This window comes from Ornithodoros turicata, chromosome 1 (assembly GCF_037126465.1).
Source record: "Ornithodoros turicata isolate Travis chromosome 1, ASM3712646v1, whole genome shotgun sequence".
In the NCBI taxonomy this organism is placed as follows: Eukaryota; Metazoa; Arthropoda; class Arachnida; order Ixodida; family Argasidae; genus Ornithodoros; species Ornithodoros turicata.
Genome location: NC_088201.1, coordinates 217,698,923 through 217,713,023, shown reverse-complemented (window position 1 = coordinate 217,713,023; position 14,101 = coordinate 217,698,923). Strand labels below are relative to the sequence as shown.

Sequence of the window (14,101 nt, the reverse complement as noted above, 5' to 3'; positions counted from 1 at the left end):
CATCTAGGGTAATCATCATCATCGCGATCAAATAAAGTTGTTTTTCCTGAAACAGTCGGACACGTAGAACAATCACTCAACAAGTAGGAGGCGTCCTTGATGAATTTGGGACAAATCAATTTTGTTGAGTTTGGGGACCGGTGAACCCCACGAAGTGGACTCAACAAAACCTCTCGTATTCATTTGCTTAAAACCAAAAATACAGAGTTCTATAGCTCTCACAGCAAGCTCTATCATGAAGGTAACCTTTCCCAGAATGTGAGAAACATACCTTCTCTCTGCACATTCCCATCATAAGCAACGCGGAACCTACATATCTATTTCACACTTACCATGTTAAGCTGGCTTTGTGCATATATCATGAATAGTTCCTTCGATATACTGCTGAAGCTGTGATCACCGACGAAAAGGATGGTGATGGGACGCGTTTCGGCCAGTTTTGTCAGTTCTGCGTCGGTCAGGGGAGCCCTCGTAGCTGTAATGGAATATAAAAGCATCAGTGGCACTCTGCTCATATTTGCGTGTTACTCTAGCTCCCGTTTTTTCTCATGTTAAATATTTCGCATGTCAAGAGGGCAGAGTGCTGAAGATGAACACGAAAATATGTTTTCTATAGCGTAGAGCACGTCTCGGCAAATGTTGCTAATGGCTATTACAAAGCTGAAACATCGTTCTTGTTAGGTGCAAGCACAACGATGCAATCGTTGCTATGCGAGGCTTACAGGCCTGTAAAACGCGGATTGGGCACGACCATGATGAAGGTTCAGGGCGCATCGTGAAATGGATTCAATGGGAACTGTGTGGGGTCAACGTGCATAAGCAGGGTGATTTGTACTCTTCTGCCATTGGTTCAGGATTCGTTCTTAAACAGATATTAGGATTTTTCATGACCGGATTGATGGTTTATGGAATTGAATGGAACGGATTACGGGTAAGTGATAACAATTTCTATTTCCAACTAGTAATTTTTTTCGGTTCATTCAAGTTTTGGCATCGTAGGCATCGTATTACGAAGTAATCAGACTGTTTTGCGTGTGAAGGGGCATAACGGGTGTAGTTGTGCTAGCTCGCCCGAAGCGTGCGCGTTCGCAACTCGCGCACGTCGAACGATTGAGATTTCGAGTTTGGAACCGCACTGCGAATAACGTCATTTGAATGAATAAACAAAATAAATGGAATTCCTCTGGAACAGTGTCGATGAGTCAATTGTGATGTGGTTCTTGTCGTAGTTCCTAGCTTCATCTGCTACTCGGCTACTCGGTGTGTGCAGGCATCGACCGGAAGTTCGAGGTTCTTCGTGCTGTGGACATTTGGCCATGGCAAAGATTCGCCTTCAAACGTGTCTCCACATTTTGGGAATCACGCCAGTTCTCGAGTGGACCTTGGTAGCCATTTTGGGGAAAAGAGTGTGTCAAGGTTCTACGCTCGTTGATTCGTCCACAACAGATGACAGGAGTCCCTTCGAATATTTGCAACAGGCGTGACCGAGCATTTCTTTCCGAAACTGCTCAAGGAATTCTAACGTGCAAAACTCTTCCCTGCGCGACATGTGTAAGACGAAAGGCCAATGTCTTTCCTTCCAATACACCGGTCCGTCATTACATGATGTGAGTACAAAAAGAAGACTCTGGCCACGTTCCTTGCATATGGCTTTCATTACCACACTTCCAGGATCAACAGCTCGCTTTGTTCAAGAAGTGAAATTAATATCAACAATACTTTACGTATCGCCGAAACCTTTCTCCAGGCACAACGAGAAGCTCATTAACACGAACGTAAATGTCGCATGCATCAGTCAACATCCACTCATGTCAGTAAACTACCTGTAAATTATCTGCTCTGCAAGTCTCTTGTCAACTCTACGGAGCCACGGGTGAAATCTAGCCGAACTACCGTTGAAGGTCCATATACGTCATCGATATTGTTTGTGCAGGCATACTGTCAACATTAAGCTGTAACAGTTCTTTCTTCGTCCCTATGCTGCATATATCTAGCGAGCACTGCTCCCGTATCCGAATTGTTGATCGTTGTGCTGCCATGTTAACCTACAGCCTGTGGATCTGGTCTCACAAACCAACCAGGAGGTTCATTGTTGAGCTTTCAACGGTGTTTAGGGCTAGCAGGATGGTGATGGCTGAAGGTTTGTGTCTGGTTATTATGTGATTTGTTTCTCAGGAACTAAATACGCTTGAGATTACCAAACGCTTAGAGCGAGTTTTCAATCATCGGTACCGCATGAAGTGCGCTTTCAGGACATAATTCAGTTCATTCACGTTATTTGCAGCTAATAAACCGTTTGACAAAAACTGCGTGAAACCCATGTTGTATACCAGAGTTGCAGACAACTTGTTTTATGGTAGGTACTTTATAACCAGTGAAATTACTTCCATGTCCACCCTGCGTGAAAGCCACACCAACCACGCCTCCTGTGTGAAATTATAAAATACTTGTAAGGAGGAGATATTCATGCGACAAAATCTCGTAGAAGCGTATCAACACAACCGCAGCAAGGCTGTTCTGCAGAGAAGCGCAAAAGGACGAACCTACGTTGAATGTCACGAAACTGACAACACATCAACGAAGAGTCGATGGTAACATGGGGCTCACACCACCACCACGATCATTTCATAGTGCACTTGTGCATAACACTTTAGCATTTCACCTAGGAGTGCATTCCTACGTGTGGGTACTAAAAGGCTTAGCTACCGCGTACGCGTTTGGAATGTTGAAAGCGCAGACAATGCCGTAGTCGCCAACACGTTTCGGGCCCCCTACACTGCTGCAGCCGCTAATTGAAAACGAAGCTATGGGACGGCTCTAGCAGTAGAGCCGCGAGAGCAGAAACCTGCTCTGCAGCCATGTTAGCGTGTTGCTGCTGCCCCACCGCTGCTGCTTTGCTCCCGCTGCTCCCATAAACCTGCAGGACCCTCGCCCTATCTCCTGGTTTGTAGAAATGCATTGACGCTGATTCAAATGATGGGGTGCACCAGGTGACCAACTTTGCTAAATACACCACCTGACTCCTTTCGTGCAAAGGCTGTTTTCTCCTGTGTCGCTTGTATCCTAGCATCACCGGTTGCTCAGTATGCAGGTATTTACGGTGATCGCTGTGGTTTCATGTCACTCCGGACTTCGGTAAGGGCCTTTCAAGTTGGACATAGCATTTCTTAACCAGGAGAGCATTTGTTATGCTTCGAAGTGCACAGTACAAGGCAGAGCAGAGCGTCGACCACCGCGGTTACTAGGCTTTTTTTTCTTTTTTTTTTTTGCGACAAAGTAGATACCATTTGTCGCTGAAGGATTTGACTGCAAAGTTGCTTGAATGGCATGAATTTTAAGCACATGCTCAAAACAATTAATGCATGGGACTACACAGCACACTGTAATGTTCCATATTGTGGCCATGTTTCCATCGTTCCAAAAAGTGGCACAACCCTTGATAACATATGTTGGGCAAAGCAAACAAGATACTTATACCCGATATGCAAAAGTAGCAAAATGCAAAAGTAGCATAAGGTGGAATGCTACGTATTTACTTGGGAAAGAGGTGTGCATGGAATATGGCTTGTGTATATTGATCAAGGCGCTCATCCCAGTAGACGTGCAAAAATACGTAAGGACTCTCCATCAACATGGCACGACGCGACCACAAGATAAACACTTTTTGTGCGGGGCAACTCTAATGATGGCTTTCATGTAACAGACAATAGAATTCGAATGGTCACGATGCATTCGTGCGGTCACGCTGCGATGCGGTAGAAAATGTATCTCGTGCAGGATGTCTGGCAATCCCATGATATGCACGCAGACACACCTCCTTCGTTTGAAGACCTATCCTCTGCAGGTATATGCTCGAACGCCCACCACATCTCACGTTGTTGCACGAACGATTCCATTCTTGCACTTGCATTCAAAGCAGCAAACCGGTCCACATGAATGCCAGTGTTGAACTTGTGCCGAATTTCTGGAGCACAGAATCACAATTTCACGTAGAAGATGTTGTTCAGATCAGCTTCCAGTTGTTGTTTCCGTCGTCCAGTATCCATGGGCGTTACCTCGGATGGAGCTACGGAACGCCTCTGATCATAACCGGCTGCCATAACTGACTTTTCTCCACCAACCGAAGAAACCCCCAGGGAAGTCGGATAAACCCTCAGCAGGTCCCCCAAGGTCGCCATTTTCCCATGTATTTGTTCCTATCCCGATGCGTGCAATGCCGGAGGCCGCCCTTAGATACCCCATTGTTACCAGACGTTGGCTTGCGTGGATTGTAGCGCGCTAAAGATCCAGTTCAAGCACAATCCAAGCCAGGCCAAGTCACCGAAGGAGAAATGGACGACTGCAGCGCCTGCGGCGCCTGGTACGGCAGGTACGCTATGTGATGCACGCAGCCGTGCACTAGATCCTTCCGATCGCTCAACACGTTTAAAAACGGGACCAAAAAGTGAAACACGACAGAGAAAGTTGTTATACGCGTCTTATTTGGACATATAAAGACTAGATTCATTCGCAGAAACAACAAAAACATTTTGCCGCTAAATTTAGCGGGCTGAACTGATCCGGAACGGCAACAGCGGGGTATCTAGTGGCGGCCTTCTTCGTTGCACGCTTTTCTGAGGTGAGTTTGGGGGACCTGACCCTCAGCCTCTCTATCTACGTAGGAGGGCAGGTTTTCCAAATCTTCGTCACAAAAATGGATGAGTCTATCAATTGTTTTGGTTTGTTTAATTTTCGCATTTTGCATGAACGAGGAGGAGCATTCTGGTGCAGTTGGGGTTCCTCGTTCTGTGTGCGTTGCGTCAGGCATTTATGAGGGAGGCATATGATGCAACCAGTAGCGCTCGTGGATAGAGACAGGTAAATTTTTCTTAAGTGCACTTCCAACATTAAATATAAAGTACCTAACGAACGAGTGCACTTGATGTACCTTCACTCATTATGAGCTGTTCCTTAAAAATTATATATACTACGGAGCTTGAAGTGCAGTTCCTATTGGTGAACGATATTGGAAGCTTAGATATAATGTTGCAGCATTTTCTAGCTTGGAGGAAAGCCGGCGCGCTATGCAGCTCACTATGTCTTACTTGTCGTAGTCGTAGTTGTCGTAGTGGTGCTTGTCGTAGTGGTGCTTGTCGTAGAGGAAGTTGTTGAAGATGGGCTGTCCGCGGAGGCCACACCACTGGGAGGATCATACTGTACCCCTCCGTCGTTGCCACCGGCAGAGTCGTCGGCGCCGCCAGCTTCGCCAGTGTCGCCACCGGATAAACCTGTTAAGGAGCACAGAAAATACTTCCGTCACGATATTCTTTTCAAACCAAGCATTTAACATGAATGCTAAAACGCACCATGCGAAGTGATTCACTCGACAGATGCATACATATCGCGGGATTCCATTTTGAAAATCTGGATGACCCCATGCTTCATCCTTGCCGTTTGTGTACATTCCATAATATCTTACGTACACTAACTAGCCAACCTCTTTCGTTATTGCCCTCATTTGTTGAAAACGGGAGACTTAAACCTTTTTGTGGCAATTATGGACAGCATAAGTGTCACAAAACAGGTATACACCTCCCCTTTTTAACAATTCATGGCAGATAACGATATCATTCCAGATGGTGATCCACTTTAAGCTGCGCTGAAGTTCATTTCTAAGAGTGAACGACAAGAATGTTCTTTGCTTGCATCATCCCTGCTGGAAATAGTAGACACGATCTCACTCGTTTCTTCCCGAAATGTTAATGAGATTCAATCAGAAATCAGGCTGCGAATTCGTTCAACGTGTGAAAGCCGACTCCTTCGCATTGACTGAGTTGGAAGTTAAGCGGGGAAGCTGCCTTCGTTAAACTTTGCCCCGCCGTGTTGTGTGGAGAAGACCACATCAACGAAGTAAGAAACCAATTCAACTAATTGGTTTAGTGGGCGTCAATGAGAAATGTTGATTTCGAATTGTTTTAATGAGATCCGACATGTTGTGTATTACAGACTGCGCCAGAAGGAATGAGGAACTGGCCTATTGTGTATCAATGAGAAACTGATTTCCAATTGATTTAATGGGATCCAACATGTTGCATTGCCGCCACTAGAATAAGTGAGAGGTCAGTTGCTCAAGGAACGAGTGTAATGGTGACCAGCGGTACATCATCTCTCTCAAATTAAGTAATAATATATGATTAGGAAGCACGCTGTACGTTCGTGTCGACAATGAACTAATTCAAACCATTTCAAACTATTGAAATTCCAGAACATGAATCGTATAGAAAATATCGCAAGTGAAAGCTGAATGAAAATTTAAAATTAAAATTTATTACGAACAAATCAACTGAGGAGTCGAACAGACCGCCGGCCGCGATGTCGCCAACAGGGCGCGTTGTAATACATTTCCGTGCCGCACCACATAGTGGATCGTGCGAGTTGAAAATAGTTCGCATTATTTCAAATGTTCTCAGATGTTTCATATTATCCTCGAAGTACATATGCCGTGGTTCCTTGGTATTACATCTCTTACTGTAATTTATTAAAGCATTCCGTAGAAGTTTCAGCGAATGTATGAGGACGCGTTCTTCGGAACCATCGGGTACCACCACCCGACGGATTAAACAGTCTCACGAAATGTGGGAGCGTTGGGACGTGTGTGGTCGCTCACAAGCAGTTGGAGTCATTCGTGCTTGATTTCGAGGATTTAATCCGTTTCCAAGGTAAGTAGTCGATTTGTCAAGCATTCGCGTTTTTTGAACGCCGCTTAGCATGTTTTTACCCCTGCTGGCAGGCACTATGGCTGTTGGTGGGAGGATCGTGCAGTCATTGTGTTGCCACCCGCGCTGTGTGCAACGGTACGTAATATATTTTGACGCTCAGTGACGTTGACAGGCTGCTGTTCCAGCACCTTTTGTATTATCGTCTGAAACGCTATTACTTGAAGGTTACACTCGTACGACGCGGCTGGCATAGGGGCATCGGCATTTGTCAGCAGGTGGTCAAAACGGAATCTCAACGAAGCTGGATGGCCTTAATTTTCACGCGAGAAAGGCAAGCTGGACGGGGCATTAGAAATCTCCTACGAAGCACAGAAGATCATTATGCCTCCGAGCTTTTTTTTTTCGTCAGCACTGTTCGGACATGGGGATACATCTCTATGAACTCTCTTACTGTGTATTTATGTTGCATGTGCTGATGATGGGCAGAATGCTTTCACAACATGTAAGTGCTTAATTAGGTTTCTATTGGGTATGTCTTGCTAGCGATTTTCAACCGCTTGGTGAATATTCGCCCTTATGGGAACATCAGAAATAACTTTCTGCTACTTGCAATATTTTCACATCTACTGTATTGTTATATATGTAAGAATATATGTTCACGCAGGAACACTATTGTGTGTAATTCATTTTTACAGCGAAAATATGCTTTCTGATGCAACAGCATACTCACTGCGCATTCAAAAAGTGTATAGACAATGAGAATTTCAATGTGACTTTAATGGGGAAATCCTTGCTGCTGTAGATTTGGCCAATGGGAAACTAGGCTGGCCTCCAATGGGTGCGACTGAGCGCGGTTCCACTTCGTTCCTATTGACATTTACAATGATTTCTCATTGATACTCCCTCAATTCTTGTTGTTTTCAATATGTTATTTGTCCAAAATTATACATTCGAAACGAGAAATTTTGAACACTTTCAATGAGAATTGTGAACGTGATATCCTCTTCAACCGAATGAGATATTTGGTCTATCTTGAATTGGACTATTTTGAATTTCCAGCAGGGATGCTTTCTCTCCTTTTCATGCGGCCACCTATCATTGCTGACGTAAAATCTAAATACACCACAGGTCTGGTGAATGGTACGGTGATATTTTAGTTATACTGAAGCTTGTGGAAGAAAACGTACAGCCTTACAGCGATACAGCATTAACTGTCTTCTTGCATAATGCTGTTTGACTAGGTTTTTACGATTATATTTCACGCGATTTTGACTCACGTTATGTATTGGACTAATCATCGCGAGAAATCGACTATAGCCTGTCACACTGAGTTGTCATACCTGTGAAAGCAAATATGATAGCCCCACCTATCAACAGCAAGCCCAGTGCAGCAACGGATATTGCTATCACTCTCTTGTTGGAGCTGCAAAGAAATCAGATTTCTGAGCAAACAACATTGTAGATAGCACTACCCTGAGGATATAAGGAGGAAACACGAAGCCAACAGACCCGAATGGACAAACAGAAACCACCAAAATGATATGTTCTACAAGAAGACCCTACGTACATGCAGGTAGATTCATCGACAGCTGACTAATACAAAAGTAGTCACGGACTTGTTTGTTGATAATGACACGGGTTGTGTCATCCCTCACACTTAATCCAACACACTTAACATAACCTAGCGTTGGATCCAAATGCTAAGGCAGTCTGAGCAAGAAAAATAATACAAATAAAGAAAAAAGAATAGTTTTTTTTTCAACTTTCGAACAATGTTCGCATAACGGATTAGTGATACAGCATTTACTTCCTCCACTGTAAATCTTGCTGAGCTGAAGAATGTCTTAGAATGCTTTAGGTGACAATTTTTCCTAGAGGACTGCGGCATGAATGAAGTGATCTTTGAGAGTTTGTGGCTTGCACCCTGGAAGTGTGCTGAAAGCTGTGGGGAGAACCTGCTTTTTCAAGGGAATGTAACACTTCGCGAAAAAGGGGGTCATTGTACCTATGCAAGTCTGCACAAGGTGCATGCCATGGTAGATGATTCAGTTACAGAATTGCCTTCGTGGAGTGCCTTGGTAGTAGGTAACCCGGGTGTTCTAGCAAGGTAATTTGTTGCCGAACTGAATTCTTAAAGATATGCAGATGTACACTAGCATTATTTTCAGAGCAGAGTGTTTCAGCAGGGCGTCAAAACGCTATTGTTCACTGGGTCAATGCGACAACACAGTCCCGAAAGTAAGGCTTTCGAATCAACCCTGCCGTGTCAAGAGAAGGGCTTGTTCCAAAAACCGTAGGGGAAAGAGTTGGGGCCGGAAATGTTAATTACACCATTTCTCGTTCATCTTACTTCTTCGCTCAGCTAAATACATTTTCAATGTTGGTCGTCAGGTACACAATATATCGAGCACGCTGCTTGCTTTGGTACAATAAAGGAGAAATGATCAGTACTTACCCTTCTTGACCTAAAAATACCAATAATAAACATATGAAGTCAATGTGCTAACACGTACGAGGTTGTTTTTGTAGGTGTCGTTACTCGACTCTTGTTCACAAGCCTTACGGTATCACTGTTTTCAGCAGTACAAAAGATTTGACTTGAAGCTAGGGGGCAGGAATTAAGATTGTTATTGGTAATGCCTAAGTGAATCTGTGTCTGTGTGTGTGTGGGGGGGGGGGCTTGAACAAACAGTACCACCTATCAACACACAAAATTTGCTTGCTCCCATTTGACTATTTCTGTGTTATAACTTGCCAACAGCTGAGAACTCTCACCACCCGCATATTTTAAGCCACAATTTTAGGCCATCTTATGCACAAAGCCACACTTGCTTGTCCTCTGCCCATACTCTTTGTGCCAGTAGGGCAGACCCGAGCTCTGCACGACCCGACTTTTCCGAGCCCGACCTGCCCTGCGTTTTCCTGTTTTTATGCTGTCCGACCCGGGCCGGTGACTCAGCGAATACCCTAGCATTTCCAGCCGTAACTTGTACATTTCTAGCGCTTATCAAACAAATTTATAAGTCTATTTATAAAAGACAAGGTCACAAATATATAAGAACGGGTGGTTCTAGTTCCTCCCTCTTACCAAGCTTTGTTGACGTGATTGTGAAATATGTGAGGGGTCTGAAACAATGTGGAGTCTGTGTGTGTGTGAGTGAGTGTGTGAAGATAACATCACATCACATAACGCAGTGTGCTTGTTGTTTGCAAATATATGAACAGAAATGACGCCGGCACGCCATATAAATTAATGATCATAATAATAAACTAAGAGTCAATTCTTTTTACGTCCTGCACATATGCCAGGGACACACAGTGTCAGATAGTTTTCAACGTCACATTGTGGACGTACAGATGCAGTCCGGTAGACGTCTTGGACATATGCAATGTGTGCAACTTTCCCATGACGCGCCTGAGATATTTGTGGTTTACTGGGATGGTAGGCCACAAGCATAATTTCTCTAACTATTACAGGAGATTCGGTTTCTTATCGTTGCAAGCCACATACAGTAAGAGCTGACATTATTGTCTCACAATGACCTCGCACAAAAGTGTAGATTGAATACTCCTGCGAAAATTCTAGATGTATTAAATGTCACCTGTCGAACAAGTTCAGTCACGCAAGGTAAACGAAGAAATTGGAGCAGAAACTGTCTTTGTGCCCGTGTGAATATTAATCATACGTATTTGCTGACAAACTATGCTAAATATATTTCCAAAATTTTACAGGGACAGTTTTGGCTCCCTTTCCTACACTACCGCTCAAACTTTCGAATCTTTATGTAACGGCTTTGCGGGCGCTTGAGGTACTCACATCAATAAACAAGTCAATAAATAGCCCTCTACATAAACACCCAAAAAGAAATATAATAGCAATGTCCGTAAGACATCCCGCCTTCGGCACCTCATTGTCTCCGTATATGTTCGACGGATGTTCAAGCGGACTCCCTGTTTATCTCACTTGAACCTGACATAGGTTAGATATTCATAGGACTGCATTGTGTTTTTGAAGTTTTGTATAGTCATAAATAGCAGAAACTCAATCGGGAACATGGAACATGGTTGCTTGACGAGTTGGACGGTTATCTCTCACCAGAAATCGCCCCGAGCCGTGTCCCTCGATTTTCTCGTAGCACGTAACATTTAACTTTTTCTCTATATTTACAGGCAACAACCGTCACCGTACACTGCATGCCTGCTGCTGCACGGTACATTTTACACATGACCGACTGGGGGAAAATCCTATATCACCGATGCGATCACCAGTCTCATATATATTTATTCTTCTTGCATGATCTACTAGCAGTCTGTAATCGGGGTACGCAGAAGAAGACAGAACAGCACAATGCGCAGGACTTCCAACTAAAGACCACACTGACATAATAGTTATCCTGCGTTCACACTTCCTTACATAATCGCTGTTTACTCTGATCGCGGTTATCTAGTGAAACAAACACGCACTGTCTGCTCTTAACATTCAGGAGCTAGTAACCGTAACCATTCAAAACGTGAAATAAAACGAACTATTAGCTACATATGACGTTTGCCGGTCTGACAATCGTGATACGAATGACGTTAATAGCACCTATCAGTGCTGGTATTTCATCACGCTTTTTCTAGAGGAAAGTTGGGCTCCCGCAAGGTCAGCGAGAAAGAACGGCGTATTAATCACTTGAGAGCTGAGGACGCTGAGAGAGAAGTAAGTGAGCGCAACTGCGAGTCGAAGTCACTTTGATGGCTAACGGTACAAACCTTTGGATACAGCGATACTTTATCAACATCAATCCTCTACGGCAGCTTACAGCAAAGAAACGCGGGTTAATAACCTGGTCCGGCTATTCCGGTTACATATGTCGTACAAGGCGCATGGATGTGTTAAATAAAGGGTAACAACACATTATCTGGAAAATAAATAATTTGGCCAGAACGAAAAAAAAAATGCATACGTAGATTTGCTTTCAAAAGGTGTTACTTCAATCCTACTGGCGTGTCAAAAAGGTCGACATTTAGACATGTATACCACCGTTCCTGTATCTCAACGTACTGTTCTCGGTGGTATACGTAGTTGGGACCTGCCTTTTTGTGGGGGATTCGCACTTACTCAACAGTGGGAGATTCGCAACAGTTACTCCCAACATTCTACAAAATGTAACTGGAACGCATTCTCCGTTGTAGCAATGGAAGCGTACCTGAAAGCAAACCTGAATAATTCGTAAACAGGTAGCACCATCGAATTATTTTTGATAAAGATCCTTGGGACATCGGTCAGGAACTGACAAGTGAGTCACTCATTTGCTCACTGATTAAATAAAAATCTTAACTGTCCGATTTTATGGAACCTCCTTGTTACGTATATGGACCTTCAGCGATGAATATTGTAAGGAAAAAAAACACGTCGACACTCGATTTTCGTCGTCATTTTTTAGAGGAATTAATTGGTTTGTGTTTACATATTTCTTTCGCAGAGCAGTGCACCGATGCGCTCTTTGGATCAGCTATCCGGCTGTCAATTTCGTGTTCATCCACCCAGTTCACGCATGGGAGCGAAGGAATTTTAGGAACAGCTGCAGGAGAGGCTTTGGTGTCTTTCCTGTCCCTTATCAAAGTGACTGGGGAACAGCGCTTGCGGTTCTGTTGTTCCGTTTACGAGATAACGTGCTATTATCATGGATGATGACGTATGCACTGCGAGAGCTGTGTACTAGTCGGGTAGAGGAAGACCAGCTGGTGGTGATGGTGAAAGGGCTTGCCGTTGTCGGCCTCACGTATGTGGGCAACGTCACAACTGACGCCCTGGGCCGACTTCTAGGGGAACTGTGTCGACATATGTCCGAAAGCGTCTGAGGAAAACCCAGGAAAAACCCCAGACAGCACAGCCGGCACCGGGATTCGAACCCGGGTACCTCCCAGTCTCGACGTGACATGGCTAGCACGCTAACCACTGAGCCACGGGAGCTGCTGAGGAAAACCAAGCGTCTCTTGCGATCTAGGGATTTGACACCCTCGCCTGGTGTGCCAACCAGGCGAATGAACACGAAATTAACAGCGGGGTAGCTGATCCAAATACCCAATCCGGGCTCTACTCCACGCAAGAAATATTTTTTGCTTAAGGTCCCGGCACGTAAAAGAGTGCTTCCTGAAACACCCGGTATAATGTGGATTAACCCGTCCAAACGTCGTTTTCTTGCGTGTTTTGCAGCTTCCATCAGTGACCGTTCTCGTTATTTGGTGTGCAAGCGCTAGCTTATGGTCATACGCACGGGCTTTAGTTTTGGTACAAATACAGATAGAGCTCATTGGTTTATTCGTTAGTGTTCCCCGAACATATCGATGACCAGCGATTACAAAACTGGAGACTCGTTTTCGCCGACGCAAGAGGAATACGGGAAGCATTGTTGGTAATTTTATGTGTCTGGCTGTCTCTCTTTCGTTTTGTAGCCTTCTACGTAAAGGGAGGCTTTCAAGTGCATTCCTGAGCACCTACACTTACACGTGCATATCAAACTGTGTACTGTGTGCTGTATTAGCGATACTTTTATACTTTTCTCTCGTGCTTTTCCACCAAGTACTCAAGTATTCAACTTGAACAGCAGTCATCAATCTGGGAATTACGATTGTTTTTTGCTGTGTCTTGAAGAGGCAATTTTGGTGAAACGCCACCGTTGACAAGCTCAACATGTAGCCGAGTTATCAATAACAATATTGTTGTGAAACGTACAGGGAAGGAATTACTCCAGCTGGAACACATGATGGTTTATTGCTCTGACTGTTCAGGAGCGATTTAACTAGACAGCGAAACGAAGAAAAACATGCGCGAAGGAGCAGAGGGTGGCAGGGGAAGGACATCGTTGTCCTCCACAATTCTTCCACTCCCCGGCAGAAGTAACGGGAAAGGGAAGGTAAGCAGAACGTAGGGTTCAAGTTTTGTATAGGAGTTGAACGAGCCGTCAAATAATCGAGCCACTGGAAAGGATGACTTTGCACGCCCGGATGACACCGTCGCGTCCTGACGGAACATCACTAATCCGTGCGAGTGGCCAGAGGGCTCTCTCTGGCGAGTGGAAGACAGGAGTACTAGCTCGCCTATACTGCAAAGGGTACGACCGCTAGGTGTTGAAAACGGTGGGCAGAGGGCATTGCGGAGCTGTACTCCCGAGTGCATCTACAACAGAAGTAAGCAAATATACCTTCACGGCGCTGGACGGCGCTTCTGTCGATCAGGGGGTTTGATTGACATTTTGGTTGGTCATCGAAAAATCTGGGAGTCGTGAAAAAGCTGGAAGCGAGAGAAATCTCGGGGGTCATTGGAAGTGTAGGTCAGAGGGCGTGAATTAATAGTGGCCTCGATTGCTCCGGGGATGGTAGTAAGTTGCAAACTAAAGGAAAAATAACAGGCGTGC

At 44.6% G+C, this 14,101-nt stretch overlaps 1 protein-coding gene across 1 annotated transcript in view; it reads right to left on the bottom strand.

The window, feature by feature from the left end:
• LOC135394621 (uncharacterized) overlaps nucleotides 1–9,693 on the bottom strand; it is a 39,206-nt gene extending 29,513 nt beyond the window's left edge. The window contains exons 1-4 of the mRNA XM_064625456.1: nucleotides 9,548–9,693; nucleotides 8,039–8,121; nucleotides 5,085–5,267; nucleotides 333–475 (exon numbers count right to left, since the gene is read on the bottom strand). Coding sequence (XP_064481526.1) covers nucleotides 333–475; nucleotides 5,085–5,267; nucleotides 8,039–8,121; nucleotides 9,548–9,693 — 555 coding nt within the window. The remainder of the gene's footprint in view (nucleotides 1–332; nucleotides 476–5,084; nucleotides 5,268–8,038; nucleotides 8,122–9,547) is intronic.
• Between the last annotated feature and the right edge of the window lie 4,408 nt (nucleotides 9,694–14,101).